The following is a 19,122-nucleotide window of genomic DNA, read 5'->3' on the forward strand; positions in this document are numbered from 1 at the left end:
GAACACTGGGGTGGGTGGCCATTCCCTTCTCCAGGGGATCTACCCAACCCAGGCACTGAACCTGGGTCTCCTGCATTGCAGACAGATTCTTTGCCATCTGAGCCACCTCGGAAGCCCTGTTACTTCTTTGTACATTCATTCTATTAATTTCTGAGAGTTTGATATTGAAACTGCAACTAAACATCTTCATTTATCTACTTAACAAACAATTGTAATATATTGTGAAACTATATGTAACTTTGTTATGTATTTACCAAGTTTTCTGTAAATATGTTATCATATTTTCATAATTTAAAAAATAAAGAAGAAAGGTTAAAAAATAAAAAGAATATCACTGTCTACTCACAATCAGGGGTCGGGGAAGGGGTACTGAAAGCAGAATGTCCTCTGAATGCTCTCATTCAAGGTGGGGAAGGCTGTGGGCTCGGTCTATGCCCAGAACTTCTGAAATCATGGAAAAACCCCATGTCTGCGTCTGCACCATCACTTCAAATGATCTAAAGCCCAAATACCACGTCCGATTCAAACCAGCATCTCTTCTCCCATGGGGCTGTCCTGTCAGTCATCCGGGTCCGGGAGAAGAAGCCGATGCTTTGAACAGACCTCCTCCATCCCAGCCTCTCTGCCGGTCACTCCCTTCTCGGCTCCCTTCTCCGGTCCCCTGCCGGCTCCCTCTCAGGTCTCTGAGCCCGCCGGCCTCTCGGCAGGCTGGGCACATGGTGGAGGGCAGGAAGCTGGGGAGATGTCAGGCTTCCTATCCCTCTGCCTCCAACGGCAGCTCAGGCCAGTGGCTGCTCCTCCTCTGCGGCCCCAGCTCCTTCCTGCCAGGCAGACACACTGGTCCCACCTGCCACCTCATGGGGTCCCCTCTCATCCCTCCACCCCAAGGGGAGTAGCAGCTCCCTGCTTCTGATAACCTTCAGTTGCCTCATGATCCCTTTTTTTGGACACATTTGTTCTAGTATCTCTATGACCAAGTCTCTGCGCTAAATGTGCCGGACAGCAGAAACCTCAAGATCTCTTCTCATTCACACCCAGGAACATGGATGACCTTCCTCCTGGGCCCTGAGTGCTAAGGGGCCTCCTGGTCTTCCTGTCTCCAATCTCTACCAGATCACCAGGAACTCCCAGACAGCGCCACCCTGCCCCACCACCAGAAGGCCCTATCTCCACCTCTCCTGCTGATTCGAGCCCTACAGTCACCCAAGTCTTCCTTCCTTACCCTTATCAGACACCAGTATTTTCCCCGTCCCAACCCCCTGCAGTGTGGACTATTTGTTTCCTCCCCGATCCCCACCCAACCTACCTTCCGCTTTGATTTAACTGCTTTAGTTAAGTTCAGTTCAGTCGCTCAGTCGTGTCCGACTCTTTGCGACCCCAGGAATCACAGCACGCCAGGCCTCCCTGTCCATCACCATCTCCCAGAGTTCACTCAGACTCATGTCCATCGAGTCTGTGATGCCATCCAGCCATCTTATCCTGGGTTGTCCCCTTCTCCTCCTGCCCCCAATCCCTCCCAGCATCAGAGTTTTTTCCAATGAGTCAACTCTTCGCATGAGGTGGCCAAAGTACTGGAGCTTCAGCTTTAGCATCATTCCTTGCAAAGAAATCCCAGGGCTGATCTCCTTCAGAATGGACTGGTTGGATCTCCTTGCAGTCCAAGGGACTCTCAAGAGTCTTCTCCAACACCACAGTTCAAACACATCAATTCTTCGGTGCTCAGCCTTCTTCACAGTCCAACTCTCACATCCATACATGACCACAGGAAAAACCATAGCCTTGACTAGACTGACCTTAGTTGGCAAAGTAATGTCTCTGCTTTTGAATACACTATCTAGGTTGGTCATAACTTTTCTTCCGAGGAGTAAGCGTCTTTTAATTTCATGGCTGCAGTCACCATCTGCAGTGACTTTATTTGAGTGTTATTCTGTTCCCAGTAAGACTGTAAGCCCCAGAGGGCAGGGACAATACCTTACATTTTATCCCTCAGCACTTAAAACAATAGTCTGCTAAGCTTACATCTAATAAAGTAATCATTGGACAAACAAGGAGAAGACTCACGGTAGGTTCTCTGCCAGACTAACGCATCTTCTTTCTTCCCAAAGGCAGCAAGTGTTATGGTTAGATGGTGTCCTCCCAGAAGCTTTGTGAGGTCCTGACCGCTAACACCCATGAATGCCACCTTGTTTAGAAATCGGGTCTTTGCAGGGGTAATTAAGTTATAAAGAGGTTGTCCTGGGATTTCCCTGGTGGTCCAGTGGCTAAGACCCTGTGCTCCCAATGTTGGGGGGCTGGGTTCAATTCCTGGTCAGGAAACTAGATTCTATATGCTGCAACTAAGACTCGGGGCAGCCAAATAAATATATATTTTTTTAAAAGTCGGGCTTCTTTGGTGGTCCAGCAGTTAAGAACATGCCTGCCGATGCAGAGGACATGGGTTCAATCCCCTGTCCAGGAAGATTCCACGTGCCTCGGGGCAACTAAAGCCTGTGAACTTCACCTACAGAGCCCATGCTCTAGAGATCACACGCCACAACAAGAGAAGTCACCGCAGCGAGGAGCCTACACAGCGCGACGAAGAGCAGCCTTTCCTCACGGCAACGAGAGAAAGCCCACGTGCAGCAGCAAAGACCCAGCACACCCAAAAGTCAATAAATAAATCTTAAAAAAAAAAAAAATAATCCAGGGACTTCCCTTGTGGTTCAGCAGTTCAGTGACTAAGACTCCATACTCCCAATGCAGGCTGCCTGGGTTCAATCCCTGGCCAGGAAACTAGATCCCACATCCCGCAACAAAGACCTGGTGTAGCCAAGGATATACCTATCTATGTTTAAAGGGGTCGTACTGAGTTAGTATTAGTCGTTCAGTTGTGTCTGACTCTTTGGGCTACAGCCCACAGACCCCATGGACTGTAGCCCACCAGGCTCCTCTGTCCATGGGGTTCTCCAGGCAAGAACACTGGAGTGAGTTGGCATTCCTGTCTCTGGGGGGCCTTCCCAACCCAGGAATCTAACCCAAGTCTCCTGCAGTGCAGGCGGATTCTTTACCGTCTGAGCCACCAAGTTGGATCCTTATCCAATATGAATAATGTTCTTATAAGAGGAAAATCTGGGCACAAACAGAGTCCGGGAAAAGACAGCAAGTGAAGATGCAAGCATAGACTGGAAGAAAGCTGCCACAAACCAAGAAAACTCTGGGGCTCCTGGAAGCTGGGCAGACAAGGAAGGCTCTGCCCCACCCCGCCGCCCCGCCACCCCCTGAGACTTCCATGGGCACATTGTCCTGCCAAAACCTTGATCTCAGGCTTCCAGGCACCAGAACATGAGATGATGGCTTCCTGTTGTTTCAAGCCCCCCAGTTTGTGCCCCTTTGTTACAGCAGCTGCTGGACACTAATACCACACTGACTAGACTAGTTACATCCATATGCAAAGACTTCAGTGATGTGGTTTTTATATCCTTGTTGGGCACAGGAATGATAGTGCATGTCTGTGGTCCCAACATAAACTAGGAGGCGGTGATGGTGGTCCCCACACTTCAGGCCCACGGTGTGAAAACGCAGAGTGTTTAAGTGCTGGTATTAAGCCATCCTCCTCCATTCATACCCACTAGTTCTGATCCTCTGAAGGATGCAACGACACCCGTTTCACTAACCCACTCTGCTTGGAAAGGCTCATCTTTCCAAGACCGTTTCCCAAGTCAAATGATGTCAGACTCTAAATCTTAAAAAGCTAGAATAAAATTTCTATTAAAAAAACAATATTTTTTTGCTTTGCCTATGAATTTTTACTTTAGTATCCCAATCATGGCAAATTCAAATAAAGCTTTTAATAACTGATTTTTAAAAAGAAGCTAAGAGAGAAAAAAATTTTCCTGGCCATGTTCCAGAAGCTACTGTCCATTTGATTTCCACTTGCCCATTTTGCTCTTATGAGATTCCTTTGGACTGCAAGGAAATCAAACCAGTGTATCCTAAAGGAAATCAACCCTGAATGTTCATGGGAAGGACTGATGCTGAAGCTGAAGCTCCAATACCTTGGTTACCTATTGCAAAGAGCCGACTCACTGGAAAAGACCCTGATGCTAAGGCTGAAGGCAGAAGGAGAAGGGGACGACAGAGGATGAGATGGTTGGATGGCATCAGTGACTCAATGGACAAGTCTGAGCAAGCTCCAGGAGATGGGGAAGGACAGGGAAGCCTGGTGTGCTACAGCCCAGGGGGTCACAAAGGGTCAAACACGACTTAGCAGCTGAACAACAACAACAACAACTGTGCTCTCGCCACTGTTGTTCTTAGTCTGTGATTTATGATAAAATACACCCAAGGTGTCAGGAGTGCCCAGCCTTAGCTTCAGCTATATCCAGACTCTGCCCTCCCTCCCACGCCCGGCGGCCTGGCCCCCAGGAGGAGGCCCAGACTTACAGATTTGGAGGGAGAAGGATGTGTCGGAGATGCTGACGGAGGCCTGGCTGCACTCTGGAAGGAGGACGGGCTGAACCTCTGGCCTGTGTCCGGAGGCGAAGAGGAGGCATCGATGCGATTTTCCAGTCGCTCAGGCTCGTGCTTGTAGGACTCGAGGGGGAACGTGTGCTGCTTGGCCACTTGGGTGGGTGTCGACGGAGAGGAAGAGAGGCCTGGGGTGGAGGAGGGACCACAAAGGGTGTGAGCGATTTGCTGACATGGAGAAAAGGGCTCCCAGCTGCGAGTGCTGGGAGTCTCACACGGCAAGAATCTAAATGATTCAATTCTGAATGCTGGGGACAAGCTTGCGTAAACTACTTCTAATCCCTTAGAACTGGTTGTGTCTAGAAATCCCTGCCCCACCCAACCTGAGTCGTGGGCAGAGTCCCCCTTGCTGTGACAGGGACAGTTCAGAAGTTGTCGGGTGATAAGACTTATGCACACTTGTCGGATGTGATTTTCAGTTAGTCCAAGACTATTGGATCTCCCCTCCCTCCCCTACAAAGCATGGTGTCGAGAGTGTGTGGAGTGGATCCCATAGTCCTTGGGATAAGACATAAGGAAGTTCATATCCAGCAGAGATGAAGGTCAGAAGTCACATGACTACACCAAGGACCAGACCAGACACGCTGTTATTGTCAAAATGTGTGATGTGAAAACCGGCTCAGAGGTTAAAGCGTCTGCCTCCAATGTGGGAGACCCGAGTTCGATCCCTGGGTCGGGAAGATCCCCTGGAGAAGGAAATGGTAACCCACTCCAGTACTCTTGCCTGGAGAATCCCATGGACAGAGAAGCCTGGTAGGCTACAGTCCATGGGGTCGCAAAGAGTCGGACACGACTGAGTGACTTCACTTCAAAACCGCCACTGTGGGTGTGCAAGAGCTGGAATCACTGTGAAGATGATCGCTGGGGTGGCGTTGGGAAGGAAGCGCCTTGCGGAGGGAAGACCTGGATAGGACTGGAACCAGGAAGAAGTGGGTGGGACGTGGGGGACAAAGAACTGGCAGGAGACCCGGGCATGAATCTGCCCAGAGTGAGAGGCTGCACAGTCCACAGGCTTTGTGCAATCCTGGAGGCCTGTCTAAGGCAGGCGATTGTCACTCACACCTGCCTGATTATGCCTGATCACGGTTATGGCTGAATGGAGTCCCCCAAACAGATAAGTTAAAGTCCAAACCCCCAGTGCCTGTGAATGTGACCTTATTTGGAAATAGATCTTTGCAGACAGAATCGAGCTGAGATTATACTGAAACAGGCTGGACTCTTAACCCCACGTGTAGTGTCCTTATAAGGGGAGAAGACACAGATACACACACAGGAGAAGGCCACGTAATGACGGAGGCAGACACTGGGGTGAGGTCTCGATGAGCCAAGGAATGCCAAGCGCTGCCGGCAACCATCAGAAGCCAGAAGACGGGAGGAGGGTGGTCCAAAGGTCCAAATTTCCAATGATCAGATAACTGACTCCCGGGGATGCAATGCACAAAATGATGGCTGTAGTTAACACTGCTGTATGATACACAGGACAGTTAACTCCTGAGAGCTCTCTCATCACAAGGAGAAAGCTCTTCCTATTCATTTCTTTTCCTTGTTTCTGTAGAGATGAGGGATGTTAGCTCACCCACTGTGATCATCATTTCACAATACGAGCAATTCAAAGTACCATGCTGTATGCCTTAAACATATACAGTGACACACACCAATTATTTCTCAATAATACTGGAAAAAGGAAGCTAGAGGCGGCAAGGTGGGAGGCTATTCAGTCTCAGAGGGGGTGTGGTGCTGCTGACACCTTGGTTCAGACTTCCAGCCTGTGGAATTACGAGAGAATAAACTCCTGTGGATTGGTGCTACCTAGTTTGGGCCACTTTGTTACGGAAGCTCTAGGAAAACAACACAATAATGCTGCCTGATACCGATTTGTTTCCAAGACAGGCGGACTCTGGATTTGGGTCTGGTCTCTCACATTTATAGGTAACTGAATACAATTTCTAAATTATTTAAAAATACAATAGGCATGCAAGCCAAAGACGTCAGTGAACATGGTCCCAGGGCCACCGTCTTGCTCCCTTTGACCTTGACAAAGATTGGTCATCCTACAAGCCACGCGCCTACCCTGTGCTGCCCTGTGCCCCGTCCAGACTCCTCCGCTCGCCAGCCCTGTGCACTGGTGCTCCTTCTTCTGCTTCCATCCTCACCCCCTAGACCACCTCCCGATTCATCCCATTCTCCCCTCCTGACTCTGCAGCCCTATGAGCTTCAGCCCATCTCGTCTGCACCAGGCCTACCAGTGAACAACAGGCTGCTTCAGGCCAAACCAAACCAGACGAAAACAGGTGACTGCCTCGTGTGTGCTCAGTTGCTCAGTCGTGTCCAGCTCTTTGTGACCTCGTGGACTGCAGTCTGCCAGGCTCCTCTGTCCATAGGATTCTCCAGGCAAGAACGGGAGAGTAGATTGCCATTTCCTTCTCCAGGGGATCTTCCCAACCCAGGGATCGAATCGTGTCTCCTGCACTGGCAGGCGGGCCACCTGGGAAGCATGCATGTTTCTTCTCCCTGCTCCAACTCATCGTCTGCCCAGCGCTGGTCTGGGAGGGGGCCAGGTATGTGGTCAGTGTCCCCACCCCCCCCCACAGGCAGGGAGACAGAAGGGGGCGGGGCCAAGGCTCAAGCTGGGCTGGCACCTTCCCTCCCATATTTCCTAGATGGGAGCACTGGGAGTAACCAGGTCTTTTTCCAGGGACCCCGTTATCCCAGGAGCCACCACACCAAGCAGAGATCTCAGCCCCCAGGGTGAGCAGGGAGGAGCTCCAGGGAAAGCAGGAGGTAGACTGCTGTCACCGTGCCCTTGAAGGTCTCCAGGCTTATGACGTGAAAGGCCCCTAGGAGCAAGACCCCAAGCTCTTTTGAAAAAAGGTGCACACCAAAGGTTTTAGAAGCAAGGCCCACTTGGAGGAGGGGTTGGGGGGGTGGGGAGGGGAGGGTGGAGAGTGGGGACCCTGAGGAGGGAGAGATTTGAATCCAGCAGCTCTGCAGGGCAGACAGGGCAGGAGGGGGCGGATTGTGAGTGATACCCACAGCCCGGCAGGAGTGAGGCTGGGTCCAGGTGGACCGACCGGGAGAAGGAAACCCCTGCGCTGCCCTGTGTGGATGCCCTTGGGCCCCAGGGGTGGTGGCGTGTCCTTCACTGGCTGCAGCAATGGCCACACAGTGGCCTGGAACAGACCGGCTCCCGGGGCCACGGTGGTCCCGTGAGAAGTGTCATGGTCCTTGCTTTCCACTCTGGCCGGGGGCCCTGGACGCAAGGCCCTTCCTCTGTCTCTCTGGGGTGTTCCCTGCACTCTGGGGTGTGTGCTGGAGAACTGACAGGGGTTCTCCATGGAAAGGAGGGAGGGTAGGGCTGCTCCCTCCAGGCTCCCCCAACGCCCCCCACTTCCCCTTCTCTGCACAAGATGCTGTCCCGCTTAGACTGGACTGGGCTTATCCAGTCCTCAGGATAAGCCCCCTCCTCTGCTGCAGGGGGACTTTCAGAGCTGGCAGAACTCCCGGCTAGTTCTTTGAGACAGTGTGTTCCCTTCTCAAGTGTAAGGTATTAGAAAGCACTCCTTAAAGCCCAGATGGCGGCTTCTGTGTCCCTTGGGGCTCGTCCCATGACCATGGGGACGAGTGTGACTGGGTCCCCATGGAGGACAAGAGGGACGTTCAGAGGACACAGCTGTGCGGAGCCGCCTGTGCTGAGGAGGAGATGGCGGATTTGCTATACGGAGGTGGAAACAGGGGAACTGAAGGGAACTCTATGGCCCTCAAGAAAGCTCCTCTCATGGAACTCTTTCTAATGTCAAGAGGTTCGTCCACCTTCCACCTGGCCTTCCTGCGGGCTCTCCTCCCTTCCCAGAGGAGGTGAGTCCTGTGGGGGATACAGGATGATACCTGGACTTCAGAGCCGGGAGGCGGAGCCTCGGGGGACAGGTGACATGATGTGTGGGTTAGGAACGTGTGTAGCTTAGGACACAGGGCAAGAACTCTGCTAGAACCCAAAACATGCCCCCTCTCTGCACTGCAGCCTGACACACCTCTCAGGGTAGAGTCTTACGATACCATCTTACCAGTCACAAAGTGCTGGGGTACACTCTTGCTTCCTTTGCCCCCATCCCCGAGAGAGGGGGTGGGTGTGCGACCCTACTTCCCAGGTGAAGAGAGTGGGGACTAGAGAAATCACTCACCGGTGTGAGTGGGTGGCAGAGGCCCATTCTGCCACAGCGACGCTGGGAAACCACCCAGAGAAAGAACACAAAGACTCAGACTCACACTTTGGGTGCGTGACTCACCCTTCCAGAAAGCGGGGTTTCAGAGGCTAAGAGGAGGGGGAGCTTGGGAAGCTTGAGTGCCTGGAGGGAAGGTGGGGTTGCTGTCAGAGGGGAGCGGGGCAGCCTTGTGGGGTGGGGATGGGCATCTTCAAAGAGGGTTTCTCTTCCATGCCAGCCAGAAAGAGCAGAGAGAATTTCAACAGAGAGGGGTCTTCCGATCACATTTATGCCCCTTTCCCTGGTGGCTCAGATGGTAGAGGATCCACCTATAATGCAGGAGACCTGGTTTCCATCCCCGGGTCAGGAAGATCCCCTGGAGGAGGAAATGGCACCCCACTCCAGTATTCTTGCTTGGAGAATCCCATGGGCAGAGGAGCCTGGCGGGCTACAGTCCATGGGGTCACAAAGAATTGGACACAACTGAGCAACTAACACTTTGACCAGTGAGGGGAAAACTGCCTAATGGAAGGAAGGGGGGAGCGGGTAAGAATGATATGCCTAACATTTTTTTCCCCTTTTTTGAATATTGGCGTCACCATTCATAAAGAAATCCTCCATTACCATCAAACAGACTGATTTATTTTCTTAATCGTAAGATAAACTGCCAAGCTCAGGCTCCCAGGAGAGGCCGGTGTCTGAACGGCCAGCGGCTCTGGGCCAGGTCAAGGTGCGGCGGACGAGTCCCACCTTCCGGTCTGGTTGGAGGAAACGGAACAGGACTCAAACCCAAATGCACAGCAACAGCACCACGGGCGAGCGCTAAGAGCCAAGTGCCCGTAAGCCCAGAGCAGGGGGAGCTCAGAGATGAGGCTGGAGGGGCGGGAGGCCCCACGGAACACCGGGAAGGGTGCGACTCGAGAAGGAACCGGATCTGCCCCCAGGTGAGGCGGCTTTCGAAGGGGCCCCGACGGGACAGGGCTGAGGTGACATGACCGAGAAGCCCCGGCAGGCTCCCCCGTTCTGCTCTTCCGGAGGGCGCTCCCACCCTCCCCCGGCCCCTGAGGACTTTGTCAGCACTGCCGCCACATCCGAGACTGAACAATGCCCCCATGTCTCCCGGGGCGCAGCCAGGGCCAGTGAATAGGCCCAGTGAGTGAACAGAGGCGACGCCTGGCAGCCACACCAGACACCAGGGAGCCACGAGCTGGTGACTTCAGGGGGCCGGGCCACGCTGGCCGGAGCTGCGCCTGGAGGGGAGGGGAGAGAGGAGACCGGCGGGGCCGCTGGAATGAACAAGAGCAGCAGAAGGGTGCAGAGGAGAGCCCTGGGTTTCGGGAGCCTTGAGTCTAGGCCTAGTTTCACCACTAGCCAACCCCCTGCTTGGTTTAAAAAAAAAAAAAAGAAAAAAAGCCAGGTTGACCAGATGGCTGTGTGGTGTGCGGCAGGGGAGTGTGGGGTGGGAGCCTGCCTGACATGTGGTGTCCCCTTCCCCAGGGCAGCACCAACCTTCTTCATGCATATGGTCTGAAATACTCAGAAACATACATTACAGAAATGAAAAAATTCATTTTCTTCCTGATCGTAAATGTCCTTGCTGCCCAGCGTCCCAAGGGCCTGGGGTGAGAAGCACAAATTTTCGATTCACCCTGCATGGTGGTTTGCTAACACGTGGCCTTTAAAATAACTAACGAGTCATCACAGATGAGGAATAACAACAACAAAGTTAGTTCTTCCTGACATTAAAAAAAAACTTTATTCAGTTATCATAGTACGATTTTCCTGTATTTATTTGTTGTTGGCGGGGCTGGGTTTTCGTTGCTGTGTGGGTTTTCTCAGCTGTGGCAACCAGGACGACTCTGTTGCACAACACGGGCTTCCTGTTGCAGCGGCCTCTCGAGTTGCGGCTCAAGGGCTTAACTAGAACATGGGGATCTTCCTGGGCCAGGGATCGAACCCACATGCCTTGCACTGGTGGGCAGATTCTTTACCATTGGACCGCCAGGGAAGTCCAGTTGTTCCTGACTTAGGACGGGTGGTGGATGGTGATGAGGGTCATGGGGGATGGCGACACGGTCAATATGTGTCAAACCAGTAGCCCTGGCCAGGGAGCCGCAGGGACCCCTGTGGCTAAGGAGCCAGGCCACGGATAGGGACATCAGAGGGGACAGAAGGCCCAGGGTAATAGAAAGAAGGCAAGCAAGCTGAGCACAGGCCGGGGTCCGGTCTCCCCTGTGGGGAGTGGTCCTCACGTACAGGGCACACACATCCACCAGGGTGCTCCCCGCACCCAGGGCTGACGTCCATGAGACACCAGAAGCAGAAGAAGGGCCACAGAAGCAGAGCCAGTTCCCTGGAGCTTGTCCGCAGGTCCTGCTCTAGGCCTCTCCAGCCTCAGTCCAAGCATCTACCACTCAGGCACGGAGAGGATGCGGCGGGGATGGAGGGGAGGGGCCGCCCTGAGCCAGGGCCTGCCGGGAGGCAAGCCTGCAACCCTCCAGACAAGCGGTCACAGTCCAGGTAGAGGCGCCGAGACCCGCGTGTGGGTACCTGTCCTGCTTCTGCAAATCCCCGGATCGCAGGCCTCCACTCTGGCTGTCCAGGGTGGCCAGTGCCTGAAGGGGTGAAATACAGCCCAGAGCCACCAACTGACTCGACAGGGCAGGACAGCTACAGGGGTGGGGGAATACCCCGAGGTGGGGACTCTGGAAGGAAAGGCAATCTCACCTTTCTCGTCCTTGCAAGGTCTCCCAGGGTAACCCACGGGAGCGTGGAAACACAAAGGTGTGTGAGCTCCGTGTCAAAACACGAAGCTGGGTCATTAGGAAACCTGGGCCCAAACATGAGACCCCAGTGCATTCTGGGCACAGGCCAACCTGAGGTCTGAGCCTTGATGGGAGAGTCCTCAGTCCTTCTTGACTTCAAGGGATCATCTATGGCCTTTCCAGTGGCAGCTGGACTTTCTGGGGCTTGAACACTCCGTGAGGGGAAATCAGACTCTCTGGCCTCAGTGGGCTGGGGTCGCCCTCTGCAGAAGCAGGTGCTCTTGGGACTTCCTTGGTGGTCCCGTGGCTAAGACTCTGTGGGGCCAATGCAGGGGGCCTGGGTTCCGTTCCTGGTCAGGGAACTAGATCCCACGTGCTGCAACCAGAGTTTGCACATCACAGCTAGAGATCCCTCGCGCTGTGACTACAGATGGAAGATCCTGTGTGCTGTAACTAAGGCTCTAAGACCTGGTGCCGCAGCAAAATAAATACATATTTTAAAAAAGAAGAAGCAGCAAGTGCTTCTCTTTGCTCAGGAGGATGGATCAGGCACCCCCCACTCCCGGCCCCAGCATGTGTGTGGTCCTGGTTTGTCCCAGCCTGGCGGTGACCTGTTCTCAGGCTCTAGGCAGAATACCCATGAAGAGTCCCCATAACTTTCTCACTGAACTCTGGATACCTTTCTGCCTCCCTTTCCCATGGGAATGCTTTTCTCAAAACCCTTGGTCTGGGCAGTCCTCGGTCTCCATCCCCAGAGTTTGACCCAACACCCTGGGGCAGCGCATCTGAGTCACCTGGCCAGTTGAGATGGTTTCAGCCCACAGTTCTCAAACTGGCCTGAGCAGGATCACCCAGCAGCTTGGAGAATATTCCATCCCAGAGCCTAAAGATTCTGTTGAGGGCATCCGAGGTGAAGCCTGTGTGTTCAGCCACTCAGTCGTGTCCGACTCTCTGCAACCCAGTGGCCTGTAACCCGCCAGGCTCCTTTGTCCATGGGATTCTCCAGGCAAGAAAACTGGAGTGGGTTGCCATTCCCTTCTCCAGGGGATCTTCCTGACCCAGGGATCGAACCCACATCTTCTTCATTGGGAGGCGTGTTCTTTACCACGGTCCAAGGTGGAGCTTGGGAACCTGCATTTCTGAAGTTCCCCAGGTGATTCAGGTGGCCAGACAAGTTTTGAACCATTCATTCAAACCAGCTTCCTCATTTTACAGATAAGAGACTTCTAAAGTAACTCTAGTTCCCATTCTTGGTGGCCACGTGGCAGCAGGCTCAGCCCTCTCTTTCACAGCCCCCTTCCTCGACAGCAAACTCGCTTCCTCTCTTCCAGGCTCCCTGCCTGACCTCTGATGGAAATAACTCCTCCTGCAGCTGAAGACAAGAGTTTCTGGACTCTTTTCCCTGGTGGCTCAGATGGTAAAGACTCTGCCTGCAACACAGAAGACGCAGCTTTGATCCCTGGGTATGGAAGATCCCCTGGAGAATCCCACGGACAGAGGAGCCTGGCAGACTACAGTCTGTGGGATCACAAAGAGTTGGACACGACTGAGTGACTAACACACTCTCTCTAGAAATGGGCCTGGATAACTTTATACCTGATGGCTTTGGCTCTGGCCCTGTTGGAGCTTCCTCTCAATTCATATATTAATTTGGAATAAGGTTTGGGGCTGCAAGTTTTGCTTATAGATGCAAAGAGCCTGTTTTATAATCTTTTATAACAGAAACTATTCAACGTCTGTTGGAGACCCAAGTTGTTCTGGAGTCCATTTATCATTTTTGATGATAAAGCAGTAGGTGAAAAATTCTTTCAGAAAACCAACTCTTTTAGGACATTTTCTAAGGCTCTTATTCTCCTAGGAGGAAAGCAGGAAAAGCTGCAGTTTCACAGGGGCTTGTACACCCGACAGGATTCTGGACCTGGTTATTAAGTGGTTGGCTCTGGCGTGTTGACTTTTGGCGTGGGTGAACCAGCAAAAGAAAACAAAATAGAAACAGTGGCGGGGGAGGGCGTGGGCACTCACAGAGGTGGTGCTGGCTTGGCCCCAGCTGGGTGATCTGACCTCTGGCATCTGTCTGCCTTTAGAGGAGCTGTGTCCTCTTCAAGCTCCTCTGGAGGCCCGTGTTCTGCTTCATGTCCCCCCATCCCCCACCCCCAGCAACTTCACTATAGCAATAAGATAAGAGTCTATGTGCCTTTTGATGCTGAAGCTCAAAGGCAATTCTCCCAGAAGGGAGGTCAAAGAAAACAAAAAACCCTCAGCTGCTTTGTAAGAGAGAGACATTCTAGAGCTTCCCTGGGGGCTCAGTGGGAAAGAAACCGCCTGCCAGTGCAGGAGACACAGGTTCCATCCCCACATGCCGGGGAGCAGCTAAGTCCGTGAGCTACAACTACTGGGCCTGAGCTCTAGAGCCCGGGAGCCACAGCCCCTGAAGCCCGACCCCCCTAGAGCCGGTGCTATGCAACAAGAGACGCCACCGAGATGAGACGCCCACATTCTGCAACAAGAGAGCAGCCCTGGGTCTCTGCAACTAGAGAAAGCCTGCACAGCAACGAAGATCCAGCCGCGGCCAAAATAAATACATACTAGCAAAAAAAAGAGGGAGCGATTCTACAGCAATTGTTTCCATATAAGACGGTTTCTGAAAACCAGTTTACTGAGGATTTGACAACATAGGAGAAAGGTTGAATAGCTACCCCAGTGCCCTCTGATGACGATCTTTGTGGGATCACGAACGTAGCTGGCATCCTCCGTACCACACAGATGAATTCTGCTGAATGCGACAGGGGAAATCGGGGCCAAGGGGACACGGCCGTGGTGACCTGAGTGGACACACGTGCCATGACCTCCTTTTACAGTGGAGGAGAGGCAGGCCCTGGGAGGTGATGGGGAGGCCCGGGGGCCATGGCTGGTCACAAGCTGGGCCAGGCATGTCATTAACAGGGGTCTTCAGACCCCCAGGGGGCATCTTCCCTGAGCTGTGAGAGGTTCAGGCTGCCACTCACGAGCATGAGTGTCTGGGGAGGGGCCCATCTGTGTGGGTGAGAAGAAGCAGCAGGTGGTCCCATGGGGGGCCTGGCAGGTACGTGGACTCAGAGGTGGGAGTGGGGGGTACGGGGGTACCCCCTTCCACACCACACGCCCCCACAGGCTGCACAGGGTAGAGAGTGGAGTGGATGGCCCTGACTCAGGTTTGGTAGAGGAAGAGGAGGAGGGTTGGTCTGGTGACTGTCACGTTCTGAGAGCACACAAGGGAAGGACACTAACTCGGCAGGAGGCCACGGGGTTTCCTACTCGCCGGCTGGTGCCAAGGTGCCCGGGGGTGGGGGCAAGGCTTTGTGACACTGGGCACAGGTGGGCCCAGAATATTTCTGGGCAGGAGCCCTCCTAGGGCCCCGTCCTGCTCAGGTGTGGCCTTAGGTCAGGACCAGATTTCTATGTCAGTTCAGACAAGGCTTTGTAACCTTGACCTGGCAGAGGTGCCTGTGTATAACAGCCTCGTGCAGGCAGATTGTCCTGGCAAAGCCAGCCTGCTTGGTACTGGCAGACCTGGCTGTGATGGAAATCGGTGGATCTGGTACGGGGGCACACCTGGCATTGGCCCTGTGAACCGGGACGACCCTACTGTACAGGAAGGGGCAAGACCTCTCGCCCTGGAAGTAGCCTCTCCAAGAGAGGTCTCCACCAGCAGAGCCTCTGCCTACAGGTACCCCCCACCCCGTGCCGACCGGGGACCCCAAGCCGGGCCTCCCCTCTCTGAGCCTGGGATACCAACCCCCCAAGGCTTCCCCTGCCCTGCCTCTAGCCCCTCCTTGGAATTCCTGATTGTCCATTGTCCATCACTTGTTTATTATTCCAGCTAATGGGGAAACCTGCCACTCACGCGGAAGCTCCCAGGGCAGACTCTATAAAATCTGAAATTGTACCTTGAGTTATTCCTGTACTTTCTGCAATTTGTCTGTAGGAACCACTGAGGACCCTTGATGCCAGCACCCCCTCCCCCACACCAGCATGGACTATAGGACCCCAGGGCTCGTGGAACGTGGCCCCTCGTGCTGCGCTTGGCTGCCCCATTTTTGGTGGCTCCTGGGCTGTTCAGCCAGAATCTGATCCCTTCTTCCACATGCTGGACTCAGTATGGAGTGGGCTGTGGGGTCTAGGAAGGGCGCCGAGCCCCCATCCCCTCCCCAAGGGGCCTGTGGTCGTGTCCAGATGTGCAGCCCTCGATGCACCCGGAGCGTACTGGCCTGCCAGGCTGTTGGGTGGCCAGTGGGCCCAGGAGCAGTTCACAAACCACCTCTCTGGAAAACCTCGCCCAGCACAGCAGGCGGAGGAGGCGGGGGCCTGGCCTGGAGTGGGTTAGTGGGGGGTGTGACGCCGGCTCTGGCCTCCCTCTGCTGGGCGCCTGACAGGCCAGGTGGCTGCCGGCCAGTGGGGGCATCCCCTCCCCTCCCCAGGGTGCTGGCGGCGGCCGCGGCCACAGGACTCCAAGCAGGGCTCTCCTGCGACTCTGTTGACTCAACACATCACGTGATGCTGCCTGCCGGGCCTTCGGGGTGTGAGGTGCCGCTCAGGCTGGCCGGCGGGTGTGCCAGGCCAGGGTGGCCTCGGGCCGGGCGGGCACCCAGGCCGAGCCTCTGCCGCCCGCGCTGTGTCTATGGAGCTGGTCTGAGCTCCCTGACCTCCTCATGCACCTCCCGGAGTGAGAGGCAGAGAGCATCCCACTCCCCTCCCTGGCCAGGGATTAACTAAGGGGGCTGGGATCTCTCCACGGAGGAGGAAGAGAGAGGAAAGAAAGCTGCTGCTAGAAGGAACCCAGGCATCTCAGATGGAAACACATGTCCCACTGCGTCCTTCTAAAGACACCCCAGGGGCGTCCCTGCGGGTACAGTGGCTGAGATTCTGAGCTCCCAACGCAAGGGCCCCGGTTCGATCCCTGGCCGGGGAATGAGATAACAACTGACGCAACTAAAAGGTCCCGCGTGCTGCCACTAAGACCTGGTGCAGCCAAATAAATACGTAAAAAAACACATAGATAAAGAAAGACAACCAGAGCCTCAGACAACAACAGCTCGGGAACAGCTCTGGGAGTTCAGGCTGCAGTAAAAGGTCACAGCATCACTCCTTCAACTTCCTCTGTGCTTTCAGAAGAGAGGGCACAACCCCACCAGAGCCTGCTAGGAGAGGGGCTGGCTTTTCCAGGGAGCCTAGCATTCCTTACCTTCTGCGTCTGCCCTACGATACCCACCGCTGTCAGAGCTCGTTTTACAGACAGGAGAGGGCAGCCCTGTGTGGGGGACCCCCTACCGAGTTCAGCCGGACCCTGGGGGGCTCTCGGCCCCCCCTCTTCCACACGCGGGACCTGCCCCATCAATCTCTTTGATGCCTCAGGCTCCCCTTTCTCCAGCTGTTTTCCCCTGAGAGATGCCATCCCTGTCCATCGAGGCCAACCTGCTGCAGGCTGGCGGGAGCACAATTCTGACACTCGCGACAAGGAGGAGGCCACGGAGAGTAGAGGTCTCCCGCATTGCAGGCAGATTCTTTACCAGCTGAGCCACCAGGGAAGCCCAAGAATGCTGGAGTGGGTAGCCTACCGCTTCTCCAGCGGATCTTCCCAACCCAGCGATCAAACCAGGGTCTCCTGCATTGCAGGGAGATTCTTTACCAACTGAGCTACTAGGGACGACCCTTTCATAGTTACAGGAAGCTGCAGTTACAGCTTCACAGATTCCATCTCCTCCACTAAGTGGGAGCGGCAGCGAGTCTTATTTGTCGTCCAGGCCCCCGCGTGCAGGGTACCCAGCACATAGTCCCTCCTCAATAAACACTCGCAGGACCCACGTGTCACCCCTGTCTTGTTCAACAAAATGCTCAACAAGCACAGTCCATGTAAGAACAAATGAATTCACTGGATTCATCAAAATTTAAAACTTAAAGCTTCTACGAAGATACTGGTAAGACTTAGAGAATGAACTTATGTTGCCGGGGGAATGGATGAGGGTAAGGATAGTTAGGGAGTCTGGGATGGACATGTACACGCTACTGTGTTTAATATGGGTAACCAACAAGGACCTACTGTATAGCACAGGGAACTCTGCTCAATGTTACGTGGCAGCCTGGGTGGGAGGGAAGTTTGGGGGAGAAGGGATACATGTATTATGTATGGCTGAACCCCTTTGCTGTCCACCCAAAACAATTACAACATTGTTAATCGGCTACGCTTAGTCGCTTCAGTCGTGTCCGATTCTTTGTGACCCCATGGACTGTAGTCCGCCTCCGTGGCTCTTCTGTCCGTGGGATTTCCCGGGCAAGAACACTGGCGTGGATTGCCGTTTCTTCCTCCAGGGGATATTCCTGACCCAGGAATAAAACCTGCACCTCCTGTGTCTCCTGCACTGCAGGCAGGTTCTTTACCACTTGAGCCACTGGGGGCACCTCTCTTTACGGATGGTGGTGATTACATAATTGTATATGTTTGACAAAACTCAGAACTGTACACCAGAAATGGTGAATTTTACTGTATGTCAACTCCAAGTCAACAAACCTGACGGTTCACAAAAGTGCTTGAACGTGAATTGGCGTGACTCAGCGGTAAAGAACCTGTCGACCAACCCAAGAGACACGGGTCGATCCCCGGGTCAGGAAGATCCCCTGGAGAAGGAAATGGCAACTCACTCCAGTGCTCTTGCCTGGAGAATCCCCATGGACAGAGGAGCCTGGGGGCTACAGTCCATGGGGTCGCAAAGAGTCGGACACGACTGAGCAACTCAACAACAGCTGTTTGGCCTGGGCTAACGGGGCCATTCCCCATAGGCCCTGCAGGACACGGACCCGGGTGGGCTCTGAGGGGCACCCCTAAGCATTCCCACAGAAGCACCACCCCAGCTGGGGGCCCAAGACCTGCTCAACTAAAAACAGCAGCTGGAATCCCATCCCTCTGCCCTGAAGGTCATCTCAGGAGACAGGCTGGAGCCACTACTGCTGAGCAGGGAAAGAGCCAGGCCTTGGCCCTGGAGCCCCCTGCAAGTCAGTCCACGCCCTCCAGGCCACTGGGAAGGCCAGGCCGTGAAAGGGGAGGAGATGCCCACAGGGCAGCCGGGAGAGGCAGGCCTCACGCTCCATGCCCCCCGGGCGGACATGAGCCTCATCCAAGGCTGCGTCGCAGACCAGCAAGCCATGTCTCTTCACGGGGCTCCAGGCAGGACTGAGTCCCAGGAAAGTCCAGGGTCAGGGCAGGAGGCCCGGGGCTCTCCTAGGACTGCACAGCGGTCTCGAGCAGAGGGGCCAGGGGAGGCCCCCTTGCCAGGTGGCTGCAGGCCCAGAGCCACTGCTGCGGGAGTGAGAACGCGCACCTTTCCTCCCAGACCCAGGTCTGCCTCCAGCTGTCCCCTCGCCGGCTCCATCCACACAGACCCTCCAGGCCCGCAGAGGGGCCATGCGTCCCCATCCCATCGGGGCTCGCTTTTCTCTGTCTTCCGTTTGTAGAGACTGCGGTTTTGCTTTGTTTAGAAACCTAAGTGCCAAGTGCACGAATGCTCACAGACAGCTGACAGATACATTAGGAGAACTTTCTGAAAGAGCTGACCTGTTGATCAGAACTTTTCTAAAAAAAAATTTAATTGTGGTGAAATACACAACACAGAAAGTCTGCC

The 19,122-nt window shown here is 54.3% G+C and overlaps 1 protein-coding gene across 14 annotated transcripts in view; it reads right to left on the bottom strand.

The window, feature by feature from the left end:
• PRKAG2 (protein kinase AMP-activated non-catalytic subunit gamma 2) overlaps positions 1 to 19,122 on the bottom strand; it is a 310,044-nt gene that overhangs the window by 107,211 nt on the left and 183,711 nt on the right. For all 14 annotated transcript variants that reach the window (XM_069588745.1, XM_069588744.1, XM_069588746.1 and 11 more), the window contains one exon: positions 4,423 to 4,634. In XM_069588745.1, coding sequence (XP_069444846.1) covers positions 4,423 to 4,634 — 212 coding nt within the window. Of the gene's footprint in view, positions 1 to 4,422; positions 4,635 to 19,122 lie in introns of those variants that run through there.

This window comes from Ovis canadensis, chromosome 4 (assembly GCF_042477335.2).
Source record: "Ovis canadensis isolate MfBH-ARS-UI-01 breed Bighorn chromosome 4, ARS-UI_OviCan_v2, whole genome shotgun sequence".
NCBI classification, from domain to species: Eukaryota; Metazoa; Chordata; class Mammalia; order Artiodactyla; family Bovidae; genus Ovis; species Ovis canadensis.